The sequence below is a fragment of the Vidua macroura genome, chromosome Z (assembly GCF_024509145.1).
Source record: "Vidua macroura isolate BioBank_ID:100142 chromosome Z, ASM2450914v1, whole genome shotgun sequence".
Taxonomy (NCBI): Eukaryota; Metazoa; Chordata; class Aves; order Passeriformes; family Viduidae; genus Vidua; species Vidua macroura.
This window is the reverse complement of record NC_071611.1, coordinates 78783044-78797176: the sequence shown is the minus strand read 5'-3', so window position 1 is coordinate 78797176 and position 14133 is coordinate 78783044. Positions and strand designations below refer to the sequence as shown.

Here is a 14133-nt window from a genome sequence, read left to right as displayed (position 1 = left end):
GCACATGTTGTTCTCAGGAGCGCTGGACACGCAGGTTTTCAGCAGCAAGCCAGGAGCAAGGACACAAGCAGCAGGGCACAGATGGGCTGAGCTCTGGCTTGCAGGAAGAGCAGTGTCTGCCTTGGCATGCCCCCCGCTCCTGTGCTGGCTGCCATCTTCCTTCTCAGCAGGAACAGCCAAGGAAATGGCCTGGTCACCTGCTCCTTGTCTGCCACAAAACCTGGCAGCAAAGCCGCAGCAATTCTCATCTACTTGAGCGGGCCAGGCAGCACATGGGGCTGGCACAACTCCTGCTCAGCTGTCCCCGTCTGGCTGGCAGAAACCTCTAAGGCTGGGGCAGGAGGGACAAGCTGAGTGGCCTCGGATGCTCACAGTGAGCTCCCCCACAGCCCCTGCCTTCCCACGGACCAATCTAGAACCGCTTGGTTCTAGACTGCTTTTGTTGTGCTCTTCAAGCCCCCGTCCCTGGCATTGCAATACTTCAGTTCCTTTGCTACCAGGTAAACATGAATACACCACCTGAGAACAAAAGAGGGTCACAGAAATGACCAGAAGCTGGGAGCTCTCCTCTGAGGAACGGCTGGGAGAGTTGTGCTTGTTTAGCCTGGAGAAGAGCAAGCCCCAAGGAGACCTTTCAATATTCGTAGGGCCTTCTAAGAAGAATGGGGACAAATCTTTTAGTAGGGCCAATTGTAAGAGGACAAGTGTAAATGATTTTAAGCTACAAGACACTCGATTGGCTCTAAGGAAGAAAGTGTTTACGAGGAGAGTGCTGAAACACTGGCACAGGCTGCCCAGAGAGCTGGGAGGAGCCCCAGACCTGGCAACATTCAAGGTCAGCTTGAATGGGACCCTGAGCAACCTGATCCACTTGAAGATGTCTTTGCCAGTGACTGGGGTTTTGGACTAGATGACCTTCACTGGTCCCTTCTAATCTCAATCAGTCTTGGATCCTACTTGGTTTTCATTGGAAAAGCACCCAGAGTGGATATTGCTATGTGGGGGGGCCCATCGGAAGCCCTGGAGTTTGGCCGAGGAACAAACCCTGACAGGGAACAGCTCTTTGGGCTGCAGCCGCTTTGCCTTGCACCTGCAGAAGTTCCTTGGCAGAGCCTCGCCTGTCCACATCCATCTGCAGGCAGCAGCCCAGAAATTCACACAAGCCAGAGGGCAGCCTGAGCTTGTGCAGGTCTGGTACCCCTTGCTTGCCTATCAGGTACTTAGCCTGAAGCCAAAGGAAACATGAGACTCTACGTGATTCTTCCATCTCCTTCAGTGCTCACCTAGACCCCATCTTTTAAGCTCCAGGCTGCAGTGGCAATTTCTTGCCTAGCAGATGGTTAGAGATGAGCCTTCCCTCCCAAAGGAAAAAAGGCTCCAGTGCAGCCCCAGCTCTTCCAAGCTGCAACAGGTCTTGCCTTGACAGCTGATGCGAGCCCCAAGGATGTTTTTACAAGTGGGCCTTGGTGGAAGCACTTTAAGCTGTGGGCATGGGATTTTGTCTAATGGACACAGAGGAGAAGGACACCGCTCTCTGAGCGTATTTGCACCTTACCCTCTCACTGGTTTCCCGAATATAAGGAGCCTCTCCTTTGGCCATTTCTATTCCCACGATGCCAAGGGACCAGATGTCCACTTTGGGGCCGTATGGCTCTCTTCTCACCACCTCGGGTGCCATCCAGCAAGTGGTCCCGGCCATCGACCTCCGTTTACTCTGCTCAGGGCTGAGCGGAGCACAGAGGCCAAAATCAGCTGAGGAGAAAAACAAACACTGCTTCAAGTAGGGAACCAAGGAAAAGGCTCCCTCACTCTACGTCTCAGAATGCAGTGCTGAATCGAGCTGGAAAAGCAGCTGGGCTCTCATTCCTCAGGGCTGCAGCCAAGGACATGGGCAATTGTCCACTTAGCAACCCCCCTCCAGGATTCCCACCCTGGCTTTTCCTCAGGCACCGGAACGTTTACACTGTAACTCTCTCCCTTTGGAAGGAACACACACACAAACCAAAGTTACTCTTGCTACCTTCTTGCTCTCTAGACCACTCAGCCCCTTACAGCTGCGCCCTGGGCTCGCAGATTGCTCCCTGCCCTCTCACCAGCACCGCTGCTGGGCACCCGGCAGCCGCTCAAAAGCAGCCCCACACCGCCTGCCCGGAGCGCTGCGCCTGACCCAGAACACCCACCCAGCTTGACGGAGCCATCCTGGCCCAGAAGGATGTTGTCACTTTTGATGTCTCTGTGGATCACCTGGTTGGCATGAAGGAAAGCCAGGCATTGCAGGCTCTGGGAGAGAAAAAAGAAACAGGAGGCCAAAAGTTAGCCTGATCTGATTTCATCACACCCAAAAGGACACTGCTCCTGAAGATTCACAGATCTCAAAGGAGCAGTGAGCGCTGGCAAGAGGAAGTGCTTGCTGCTGCAACACTAGGAGGAGAGCAGGATCTTTCCAAGGCAAGATATTAGCGCTTGAGAGGGAAACATCAGTCCTTGCTCAAGACTGTCCCCTGCAAAGCCAGTCAGAGTGATCCCTGCTGCACTGGATGCGCTCTCCCTGTCTGGAGGATAAGCAATGGTTTGCCAAAAGAGAAAAAGTTCCTGCCTTGGGTACCAAGGGGATCACTGTCGGGTGGGAGGCTGGAGGACAAGGGTTATAGGGCTTCGACAGCAGACTTGGAAGGAGCTCATTTGTCAGTTTTCAGGAGCAAGCAGCATGGTGGGTGCTGTGCCATCCTTTGAAGTTGGGACTGTGACAGATGAGTCTCTTTTTGGCTTTGCCGCTGGTTTAAAACTTGGACACCAGCACCTTTGCACTTACAGGCAAAGAAGGCAATGCAGAAAGGTTTTGGGCAAAGGCTTGCAGAGGCAAAGTGCAGAACAGAAAATACAAATGAAAACGAGACAGGGAGTTCAACAATGGTCTAGAAGAGTAAAGAACAGACTATAGTAAGGGCAGGGACACTGGCAGGCAGTTCACTCCCAATGCTCTTTCTTCTCCAAAGCATGAGAGGAACACAGAAAGAAAGCTCTAAACATGGAATCACTCGCTTTGCAGCGCTTTTGAGGGACGAGCCTGTCCAAGCCATCCCAAGCACAAGCAGGACCCCTTACCTCCCGACACACTGTTGCTATGTGTCCTACAGCCATCCTTTTCATGCTGACCACATCAGCTAAGGAGCCTCCATCCATATACTCCAACACCACCAGGACATCCTCATTGACAAGGTAGCTGCAAGATGAAAGCAACAGCGTGGAGCTGAATGTGCGCAGCAGAATTGCCGGATGAAGGAAAGACTGCAACTGAGTTTTGTTTCCAGGTCACTGGTAAATGAAGACAGAATCAAATGAAGACACACTCCACCCAGGCTATCCAGTGCTTGCCATCTGTGCCGTCTGAATGAGGAAGGCACATCCGTGGAAAAGCAGGCTGTGGGTATTCTCAGCTCAGTCAGAGAGAAAGAGAAAGGTTTTCTAATCAGGCAAGAGCCTGGGAAACATGCTGCTGGCTTAGTAAGAGAGCCAGGTTTCTGAGATCGATCTCCAAGCTATTTCTGCCAGGAAGCATTCATGGGGACAAAATGCAATCTCCTCCCATGTCTTGTGCAGGACTAGATTGATGTTAATTGAAAGATCCATTTTCTGCCAGAATATTTACCTTTCTAGGTAGGTGACAATATTGGGGTTCTTATATTCCTTCATGACCAGGATTTCCTTCAACACATCCTCGCAGCCCTGGTGCTGGAGATTAACTTGCTTTACGGCCACCTACAATGACATTGAAAAGCCATCAGGAGCGGACATTACGAGAGCCTCTTTCTCCATGCACTCACGGGCCTGGATGCCTTGTCACCTCGGTAGAAATGGACACTAAACCATCAACCACAAAGTGCTAACAGCACTCTCTGCACCTGCAGACTTCTCAAACAGACTTTGTTTATCACTACTATTATCATTCACACATGTTTTGCAAGCCAAAAGTAATCTCGCTCCTGTGAAGGTAAATTGAAACCACTGGAAATACGTTAGCATTTCTAGGGGCTTTTACCAGCCTTTTGGAGATGGCTGCCATTCTTGACTGGGTGCCAAAGGAAACACACACCTACATGACAGGGACCATGCTGTCCAAAAAAGAACTCCAAGGCGACTCAAAGTTACAATCCTAGCACATCCTAACTTCTTCAGTTTGGGTTTCACAACTCTGAAGAACAATCTTGAACATGGTTTACACTGTGGAATTATTGTCATTTGTAATTCTTTAGTGGCTTTAAGAATGAATAACCCTTTATGTGGTACCCTATGGATGCACGGCAGGTCATAAGCAGGGCTTCGGGCTTTCGGACGCCTCCTCCACCTCCCTCCAAGTGCAGTTCCTGAGCGCAGCACTGCAGGTGGATAATGAACTACCAGAAAGATGAAGTTGTATTTGCCGAGAGCCAAAAACAAGAATCAAGGACTATGAACTTATTGTCCCAAAGAGCAGCAGGACTCTCCAAGACACCATGTCTTCAACACAGGATCAACACAAGGTTGTATTATTTAAGGCTCTTCATCAATTTCTTCTCATTGATCTGTGCGTGCATATGTGTGTGTGTGTGTGTGTGTGTCTGTGTGTGTGTGAACTAGGTTCCCTAGGACTGAAAGGCAAAACTGTGCTCCAAACAAGATCTCTCCTTCTTTAGGACTTGCATTATATTTTTAAACTGAACCACGTGATGGAAAACAATGGGAAATCCTATCTGTGTCTGAACCTGGGCTTAAGAGGAATTGGGCTGGAATGATGGCTCTTGCCATCTGCTAATCTATGCATGTTTATCCAGGAAGTCCAAGCCAGCGTGTCCTTCTCTGAAAGGCACCACCGCCATCCTTGCATTCATTCATTCAGGTAGGGAGGGAGGACAAAGTCTGTCCCAAATGCATTTTGCAGCCTGCCTCTGGACAGGCTGCTTCTGTGGGACAGCCTTTGCAGCAAAGAGTCAGGCGGCCCAAAGCTTTGGCCACGGATCACATCACAAGGGAAAGCACTCAAGGGCTGCAAAATCTGAATGGGCTGTTGGCACTTACTGCTCGTCCTGTGGCAGCGTTGAAGGCCTTATAAACGGTTCCAAACCCCCTGGAAACAGAACAGTGGCAAGAACAGAGAAGTTGGTCAGTGCTGAGAAGCAAAAGGCAGCCCAGGCAGGAGCTCTCTGCTGCCTGCAGTGTCTCAAAACCACCAGGCTTTGTCTACTCTTCAGCCAAAGGCACAGCAGCCCAGCAGCCCTCTGCCACGCAGAGTGTCCAAGGGAAAAGCTGGGTGCAACCAGAAGGAAAAGAGCTGCTACAAATCGCAAATGTACACACTAGACTGTGCATGCGGGTGTTTTCTTCGCCTTTTCCTTCTGGCATCTGTGCCTGTGGCATGCCTTTCCAGGCAATGAAACATACAGTCCTGCTGGGCCTTCTCACCACTCTCTTTTCATCCTACCTGCCAAACTCAGGCAACACCACACAGCCTTCCTTATTTTCCTGACCACGGAATGTTGTTTTCAGCAAAATACTACTAAGAAATGCTACTGACAGCTGCTATCTGACAGCTATCAGGTGGGACATTGCTCTCTCAGGTTCTTCTTCCTTCATGAGTGTGGCCAAATTACTTGGAATCATTAAAAACCATGTCTCCTGGGAAAATAGGCAAACTGGCGCCACATGTTTGAGGGACAGGAAGGCTTCCAGGTCCTGCTCCTTGAGGCAGGCAAGATGTCGTCAGCATCCAGTGATCTTTCATGATGCCTTGTACTGCCTCAGCACTGAGACAGGGACAGACTAAAGCCAGGGGCTGAAGATGCTTGCAGCTTGCCTGACTTCCCATGTGATATTGCAGCACCAAAATACCTGGCCCATGGTTCTGTAGAAGTAAGCGTGGCTGCACTCACCCACTGCCAATAGGTTTCCATCCAGTGTACTTCTTCTCTGGATCTCCCACACTCACCACACGCCCTGAAAAAAAAAAATGCAAGAAGCACACTTCAAAACAGAGATCCTGACTTCTGGGAGATCTGAAACCCAGCTCCACTCACATCAACAAGAACAACAACAGCAGCCCCAGCAAGACAGGCAGCTCTGTAGCACACCTGGCCTGCACAGAGCCTGATTCTCCACACTCCATTGAAGGGTTGCCTTGAGAGGAAACTAAGCCTATGGAAAAAGCATCAGAGCAGACAGAGACCAGAAAAGAACAGGCACCAAGGCAGAAAGAATATTGCAAAGTGAATTCTGGCAGAGGAGGGCACCTTATCTACCTCTCAGCAGTTTGCCTAAAGAATGCCTTGACATTTTTAGAGAGCAGCAGCTCATGCTATAACCAAGAACAATGGCTCTAAGAATTAGGACCCTCTTCATTGATGAGCAGGCTAAGTTCTGAAGATGACTTTGCCCATTCCCCATGTAGTGAAGAACTACAAGTCCTTGTCTTCAGCCTGGCGTGCAGCAGTCACTGACACTGGACTCAGCCCCTTGAACACCACCCACGTGCCCCATCTTCCCAAATGGGCACAGCCCAGACGGGGAACAAGGACAGCGCTGCTCCTCAGGCGCTGCCGTGACACAGACACCTGCACAAATGAGATGCTGATCCTTTCATCAGTCCAGGCAAAGCTGCAGCAACGGGACGGCAGCTGCAACCTCACAGCTAAGGAAGGCTCCAGCCTCTGCAGTCACACCAGCTGTCAGTGGCAGGGCAGGTATGACAAAAAGCTCGGCAAAGCCCACAAATGGCCACTGACAGCCACTGTGAAGAAGACAGAGCCAGACTGAGCCCCGTTACAAGCTGCTGACCTCACTCAAGACAGAACATGATTGTCTTTGACTTCAGACCCACGGAGCAGTAGATCAATCCACCTTTTGTCCCAACAGCTGGTGGCAGACGCTGAGTAAACCGGGCTCTGTTCTGTACCTGACCGCTTATTCTCTGACAGCACTGCACTGGCAGCTATTACCAGTGGCAAGAAGCAACTCAGTTGTACTGCAGAATCAGCAAGGCCTTGGTGTGCTTTCCTAGAGTACGATCTGTGCAGGGATTGAGGCCAATGCTTAGTATTCCAGGAGTATTTACCAGCGGGCAGTAGCAGTACAGCGTGCCTGGTACCAGAGGAACATGCAGCAGAGGCTTCCTTCTTTGATGCATCTTCCTAAGCATACAACTAAGATATCAAAGAGGGACTGTAAAAAGAGTATCCTGTTTTGCTTCTTTTGGGGCACTTTGAAAAGAACTCTTCCTCTCTGATTCCTCAAGATTCTTCTAAGAATATCATTTTTTAACTTTTAGGGGGTACTGAAAAGACCTCTTCCTCTCTTAATTGTGCTGTCACCTGATGTTCATTTCAAGGAGGTCAGGCTAACCAAAATGGAGGATTCTTATCAAAACCAACTGTGGAAGGAATAGGAGACATACTAAGAGTCATAAAAACAACACCAGCACTAAACAAGCTGCACAGCCAATCAAATTCACTGATGTATTCTGTCTCCAATGACTGGTGACAAGTCAGGAGTCTAAAGGGAATCTAGGAAGCCAACTGTTCTGATCCGTTTGGCCAGACTAGCACACACATGTTCACTCGGTCACTGCATAGGTTGCAGGCTACTGCGGCTCAGGACACAATCCCTGCTTTTGTCTTTATTGCACAGGGAAGCTCAGGCAAAGCCCACCCACGCCCAGCTGCCCTCAAAGGCAAAAGGAACGCCCCAAATGCTCCCTGGCTGCCTCCGAGCACAACAATGGCTTCTGTAGGGAGTCCAAAAGGTCTGTCTGACACCAAAGCGAGGAAGAACATGTGCTACAGCTCATGCTGAGGCACACACTATAATGCGCTGCTCGATGGCACAAGAAATCCCCAGGACGTACTCAGCAGCCTCAGGAACTGCTTCTCTTTCTCCCGGCTTGAGAGGGCCGAACTGCTCACACTCGGGTTTTCGGGCTGCGGAGAGGAGGCTTCTTCGGAGGATGCTGCTGCAGCGGCAGCTTTGATGGCAGATCCTGCATCCATCTGAGACAAGAAATTTGTGTGTGTCAGAAAGGTGCCTGGCAGAGATGCCCCAGACAGAGCATTTCAAAGGCAAGCCCTTAGGAACAGCACTGGTGCTGTTAGGCTGCAAGCTGAGCTGCCAACTCTTCCACCTCCAGTCAAACCCAAACGAGCAGTCAGAGACCACAGCTTGTCACAGTCAGCCGTAGTAGAGATTGCAAAAGGGAAAGAACAACTTCACACTTCACCCCGTTCTGAGGACTGCATTCACCATGGACAGGGACAACTTGCTCAGAATCTGTGTGGGTCACCATGCTCGCCTGAGCAAACCCCTCAAAAAACAAAGCGAGCACTAAGAGGCCAGCAGAAATACATTCAGAGGATTGCTGGCCCACCGGCCAAAGCACTAGCCCTGCTGCCCAGGGCAGCAGCTGAGATTCAGCGGCCCAGTAAGTGTCCTTCTGACCAGCTGCCATGGAGACCACAGAGCATGGCGGTCAGAGACATTGCCCCCATCCACCTGCTGCTCTGCAGGGGAAAGGCAGCAAGGGCAGAGACCACTTGTTGCACCACTGCAGTGCCTCCTGCTCTTTCACTCACCTGCTTTTCTTCAGCTGGGCTGTACTGCAGCAGGACCTTATGCATCCTTTCCATTTCTTCTTTGTGCCTCTTCTCCATGGCCTTCATCTTCCTCTGAGCGTCCTGCAGCTCTGCCTGCAGCTTGATATTCTGTCAAGAGGAATCTTACTGGCATCTGCAATCTCGCTCAGGTTTCCTCTTTTGCACTCTCAAAAGCACTTGTGTTCAGCCACTTCCTTCTGCTTCTCTACCCAGCTCTAACCCTTCCATCCTAGCTCTTCTGCCTGCTGCTCAGCACTGGAGCCTGCCAGGCTCTGTGCTTCCAGTGCCTGCAGTAGTCCTTGCTTCCCCTTTCCTGACATCTCCAGTTCATGCCCCCATCCCTGTCCTTCCCTCTGCTACCTGGCTAGTCAGGCTCACCTGCCCTTTCTTCAGCTTGTTCAGCTCCTGCCTCAGCTGGCACATGTTATCACACAGAGCAGCATTCTGGCACTGGAGCTGCACAGAAACAAAGAGAAGACGGCTTTAAACGTCCCACACATCACTTGTGTGGCAACCAAGATTGACGTGCTGACGCTTTCCAAAAGCAGTTTGTTCTCTTTCTTCTATTTACCAAGGGCCAGCTAAGAGACAATGCCACCCAGACAGACAGTGTCCAGAGAAACAGTGCCCAGAAGGAGCCCAGAGGAGTCCAAAACAACACACAAACTCTCTTTTCACACTCTGTGCCTCTTGACTGTCTCTGGTTCTTATCTTTTCTCGCCCAGGCTGCATGATGGCAATTTACTGCTTCATCTCAAGCAGCCTGTTCTCCTGTCCCCTCTGTACCTCTGTCAGGGCTTTTGCCAGCTGCTCCATCTTCTTCTGCGCCTCCAACCTCTGTTGTTCCAGCTGTTGTCTCGCCTGATGAGGGGAAGACACACTTCCAGATGAAGTCCCAGCAATGCTCCCCAAAGAAAAAAAATAGAAGCTTCATCCCTCCAACAACCCCCGTACCTGAAGAGTGCACACTAGTGACTTTGTGCCCTCCAGCACTCCTGCCCTAACAAGAAACCTAGGAGGAGGCCCAACATGTGTAAGGAAAGGAGAGGTCACCTGCCTTCCCTGCTCTGATGGCTGCCTCTTTCCTGGCCCCCCTCTCTTCAGGATTTCTGTCTGTTCTCAGAGACTCTGGTCTCAAATTCCCCCTGCCCTTTAATCAAGGAAAAGCTGCAGATGGACTGCAGGACGAGGACGAGGCCAGCACCTCGATGACCCAGTCACAAGACAGGCCACCAGCTGAAATACCAGCAACACGGGGCCTGTTGCAACTGCTTCAGGCTCAAAGGGAAGACTTCTGTCCACTGTGGAAGGACAGAAAGCAAGGGAGCCAGTTGCTGGCACTGCACTTGGCAGCAAGGTCAGCAGCAGTCTGCTGCATGGCACGAGGCTGTGGGGAAGACACTGCCCCTTCGCTGCCATGCTTTGGGTGGCGACCACCCAGCCTCCTGGGGAACTTGGCTTATGCCCATGCTCAACCTGTGGCTGCATATACTGTCCCAGCATTGTCCTCTGGGTCTTCACAGGCCTTCAAGTAGGAGCCCTTGAAGCCCTCTGCTGCCCGGCCCAGCAACGTGTAGCCTACAGCAGATGCTTGCGACCATGTCACAGACTCAGGCTGCTCTTCTGCTAAGCCAGCCCTCCAAACTTGCCTGAAAACTTCAGGGATGTATTGTTTCTTACCAGTTCTTCCTTCGCTTCCTCAGCAGATTGCCAGAGTCTCAGAGCCTTGCTGCACTGCTCTTCTGCCCAGCGGAGCTGTTGAGCCATGTCTTCACATTGCTGCTTGCTGAGAGATCTTACAGCCAGCAGCTCACGACGAAGGCCCCTCACATGCTCTGCAAACATGACACACGGCAACAGTCAGAGACTACACAAGCAGAGGAATCTGCTGACCTTAAGCCCTTTCAGTTTCAGGCCAGGAGGAACCTGCCCTCAGCTCCTTCACTCCTCAGAAGCCCTGCAGACAGAGCTGGCTTCGCAGCAGCTGCACTAGGCAGGGCGATCCCCAGAAACAAAGCGCACGAGCCTCTCACCCAGTATCGCCTCCTTGGCCTGCGTGGCTGTGCGCACTTGGGCTTCCACACGGCTCCTGGCTATCTCCAGCTCTGATACGTGCTGCTGAGCCTCCAGCAGGCTGCTTTGCAGGCTCTCCTTCTCTGACCTACAAGTTGTGAAGATGAAGAGCAATTGTTCCTGGCACACAGGGGCAGTTTCTCCAGTATGATGTGCCTTAAGAACCCTACACCTTAGTATGGAAAACAGCTTGCATGGAAACTCAGCTACAGCAGGACAATTTTACCACTTCAAATAGCAAAGCAAGCCCCTCCAGGTGACTGGGCAGCCTTTCCTCATGATCTAGCCCAGCACAGAAAGCCCAGCTGCGTTTGAGCTCAGCGGACAAAGCTCAGATTGCCGTTGCCTGACTTATCACACACGGGTGGCTGTGCCCACAAAGTCTCTGCCAACGAGCAAAAGCCCAGCCTCTGCTCACAGCCCTCAGCTCATCAGCACTTCCAAGTCCCTCTGCAGGGGGACAGAACAGTGTTCTCCTGGCCGACCCGTCAATGTTTCATGCTATCCACGGTGTACCTATAGGTACTTTGTTTGCCAGGCACTCTCTAAGTAAAAGGGACTGAAGGAATTCACCAAACGATATTATTGGAGTGAAACCTCCAGCTTCTAGCAACATGAGTACGAAACCAGAACCAGGTTTTTATCTGAACAAGAACTGTGTAGGAAAGGGAGAGACAGACAGGTATCCTGCCATTTAAATCACTGGAAATTTGTGAACAAGAACACTTCGTACCTTGGCAAGCCTGGAGAGGAGGCACCGGTGCTCGGGGCGGCTTTGTGCCCAGCCAGCTCATGGCAGGGCTGTGGAATCAAAACGCCTAAATCCTGCAGTGCATGGGAAGATTGCCTTCCCGGTCAGCCTGCGCTTAAGCTGTGCTGTGCCCGGGCGCTGTCCATTGCCCTGGCGCTGTCCTTGCGGACGGTCAGTCCCGTTTGTGGCTCCGCGCTGCTTCGCAGCTGCCCGAGGCTCTCCCCCCTCACAGAGGGGCCCCGCCCCGCCCCAGGCGCCCCCTGGCGGCTGCCCCGCCCCGCCCGGCCCGCGCAGGGGCGCTCCCTTCCCATGGCGCCCCCCAGCGGCAGCCGCCCCTCACTGCAGGCACGGGGGCGGGATCGGGCCCTGCTGCTCGTCCTGGCGCTCGGCTCCCTTTTCCAAGAGCGAGCGCGGCTTGAAAGGAAGCCTTTTCCAACTGTGTCCCTCTGCTTTCCTTTGAGGGGGCCGAAAGTCTCCCCTGAAGGTGGGCCTAGTGCGTCCATAAGTGCTGACGCAGGAAAAGGCCCATTTGTTCTCCCACCAGCTGCCACTACTGGCTCAAAAGCAGCGCCCAGCTCTGGAAGGAGAAACAGCCCGCGGCACAGTGGTGCCATCCCTGCCCAGCCGGAGCTCTCTGGCAGAGCAGCAGCAGCAGCAGCAGCAGCAGGGCTTGCCTTGGCTTCACCTGGGAAGCCAGAAGCCTCCATAAATCAGCAGGTTCCCAGGCTGCATCGGCTCCTGATGCTGGGTGAATCCTGCTAGCTCTGACTGCTTCCAAAAGGTTATAAAGGCAGCAGTATAGACATACATGCAGAGCAACCAGCGTCCAATACATGTGTAAAACTATGGGGGTTTGTGTGCTATTATGAGGGCTGTCATGCTGATAGTGAGTGCCTCCTCCACAGCTTGTGTGCAGTACCATTGCTGGGCCACTTTCCTCCCCAAGCAGTCACCGCCAGCTTCGTTCTCTGGCTCTGTTGCATCTCAAAGCTCAGTTGCCCAAGCTCCTGTGTTCCAGCTCTCAGGCTGGAGCACCAACCCGTGCTGTTGCACATGAACAAATGGTCTGTCTCCAGTTCACTGTGCAGGCAGAAAGCACTTTTGCTAAGATGTAGGATGTAGAAAGTAGAGGAAAAAATTGGTTGGAAACTCTTGGGGTGGGGGCAGGCTGCCAGAGCTTTCTGTTGCTTTCATTTGAGGAAACAGCAGTGTTTTGTGACTGGGGGGCAGAAAACGGTATGCATAGCTCTGTGGACTGTTCTGTAAGAAGTGCATGCTTGAAACTACTCCCTGATCTCTAGCCCTGAGGAAATGAGGGTCACCCACCAACATTTTAAAGCTTTGGGATTAGGACACTAGGACGGTGCAAATGTGGTGTCTGTAGATGCAAAGGCATTCGTCATCTAATCAGTCATTTCTTGAGAATTGTCCTGACTTCCAGTCTGACACACAGAGGAAATTTGCATCAGGACAATATGCAGCCTGGAAGGAAGCTTCTGAACTTTGGAAGGCTTGTGGTTGCTCTGTTTTCCTGAGCCTGCCTTCCTAAGGTGTGCCCACCAGCTGAGCTATTTGGTCTCTGCCTCAGGGTCTCCTCCTTTTTCGGTGGGACTTGCCCATTTTGCCACATTGGTTTCCTCCCCCCACCAGCTTCTCCGGTGTCCCGCACTGGGATTTGATTTCCTGTTCCTTCTTTCTGTGTGTCCATTAGAGTCAGATCTCTGTGACTCCCAGATGTGTGCCCAAGAAAGCTGCCAGAAGTGAGTCACAGGCCCCAAAGGCTTCTTTGAGGTGCTGTGATTGTGCAGCAGCAGTGTGCTGTGTGTGCAGCAGGTTGGTTACTTGGCTTTTTCTCCCCACTTAGGTGTCATTCTTCCTTCAGCGAGCCCTACAATTTGCTGGTTGATGTCAGCCATGCAGTAAATGGGCAGGAATGGCAGGCATTCCAATGTAGGGAACTCTCTGGGATATTAGCAAAGCACGATTTCACTCACAGAATTTAAAAGCAAATTTAAAACTGGCTTTAGTCAGAAGCACTGCTGGCCAAAAGGGCACGTGGCCTTTGGTTTCCTCACATCCTGGTTGTCTCTCAGTGTTCAGCTTGGTGTACAGGGTGGGTGTATGGGCTTGGTGCCTGTTTTGTGTTACTCTTGGTTCCTTTGAGCTGTGGGTTTTGGACTGCAAGGGGGTTTTGTGCTGCTTTGGGGCAGAGGAGAACTTTCCGGGCTTTTCTTCTGTCTTAGCTGCTGAGAAGGTTGGGTTGCCATGCATGAATTCACAGACCAACCCAGAGCAGCTGCTATTGTGATGTCAGCAGAGGGCTGCCACGTCACAGCGCTGTCAGCAGGAGGTTTCCTGGTGCCCGCAAGGCCTCAGCGTCCAGAGCAGCCCTTGGCACGCTCGTGGCAGGAGGATCACCTCGACTGTGCTGTTCTCAGATTACAGCGGGTGTCCTTTTGCTTCTGTATTTTCTTGCACAGTCCGTAGAGTCGTGCAAGCGTCCTGTTGCTCCCCTTTATCCTTGCACAGTCTGGGGACTTGTGCAAGAGGGGGGTTTTTTCTATTTTTTTTCCTGGCCTACGGACTCGAGCAGCACTGCTCAAACGATGGAGCGAGTCCGTAGAGCAGTCAGCAGCGCCTTTTCATTGGCGGCTTCTCGGAAAGCTTTTCATCGTTTGACTGGTAAATAGAAGT

The 14133-nt window shown here is 51.9% G+C and overlaps 1 protein-coding gene across 1 annotated transcript; it reads right to left on the bottom strand.

Moving 5' to 3' along the window:
- Positions 1-1510: 1510 nt before the first annotated feature.
- LOC128822410 (serine/threonine-protein kinase PAK 2-like) lies at positions 1511-12171 on the bottom strand (the record flags this gene model as incomplete). Its single annotated transcript, XM_054004109.1, has 9 exons — positions 12125-12171; positions 10446-10450; positions 10108-10193; positions 9402-9476; positions 7932-8015; positions 3650-3759; positions 3106-3223; positions 2181-2280; positions 1511-1752 (listed from the first exon to the last, which is right to left on the bottom strand). Coding segments are annotated over exons 1-9 (867 nt in total), but the record flags the coding sequence as incomplete, so codon positions are not given.
- Positions 12172-14133: the final 1962 nt, after the last annotated feature.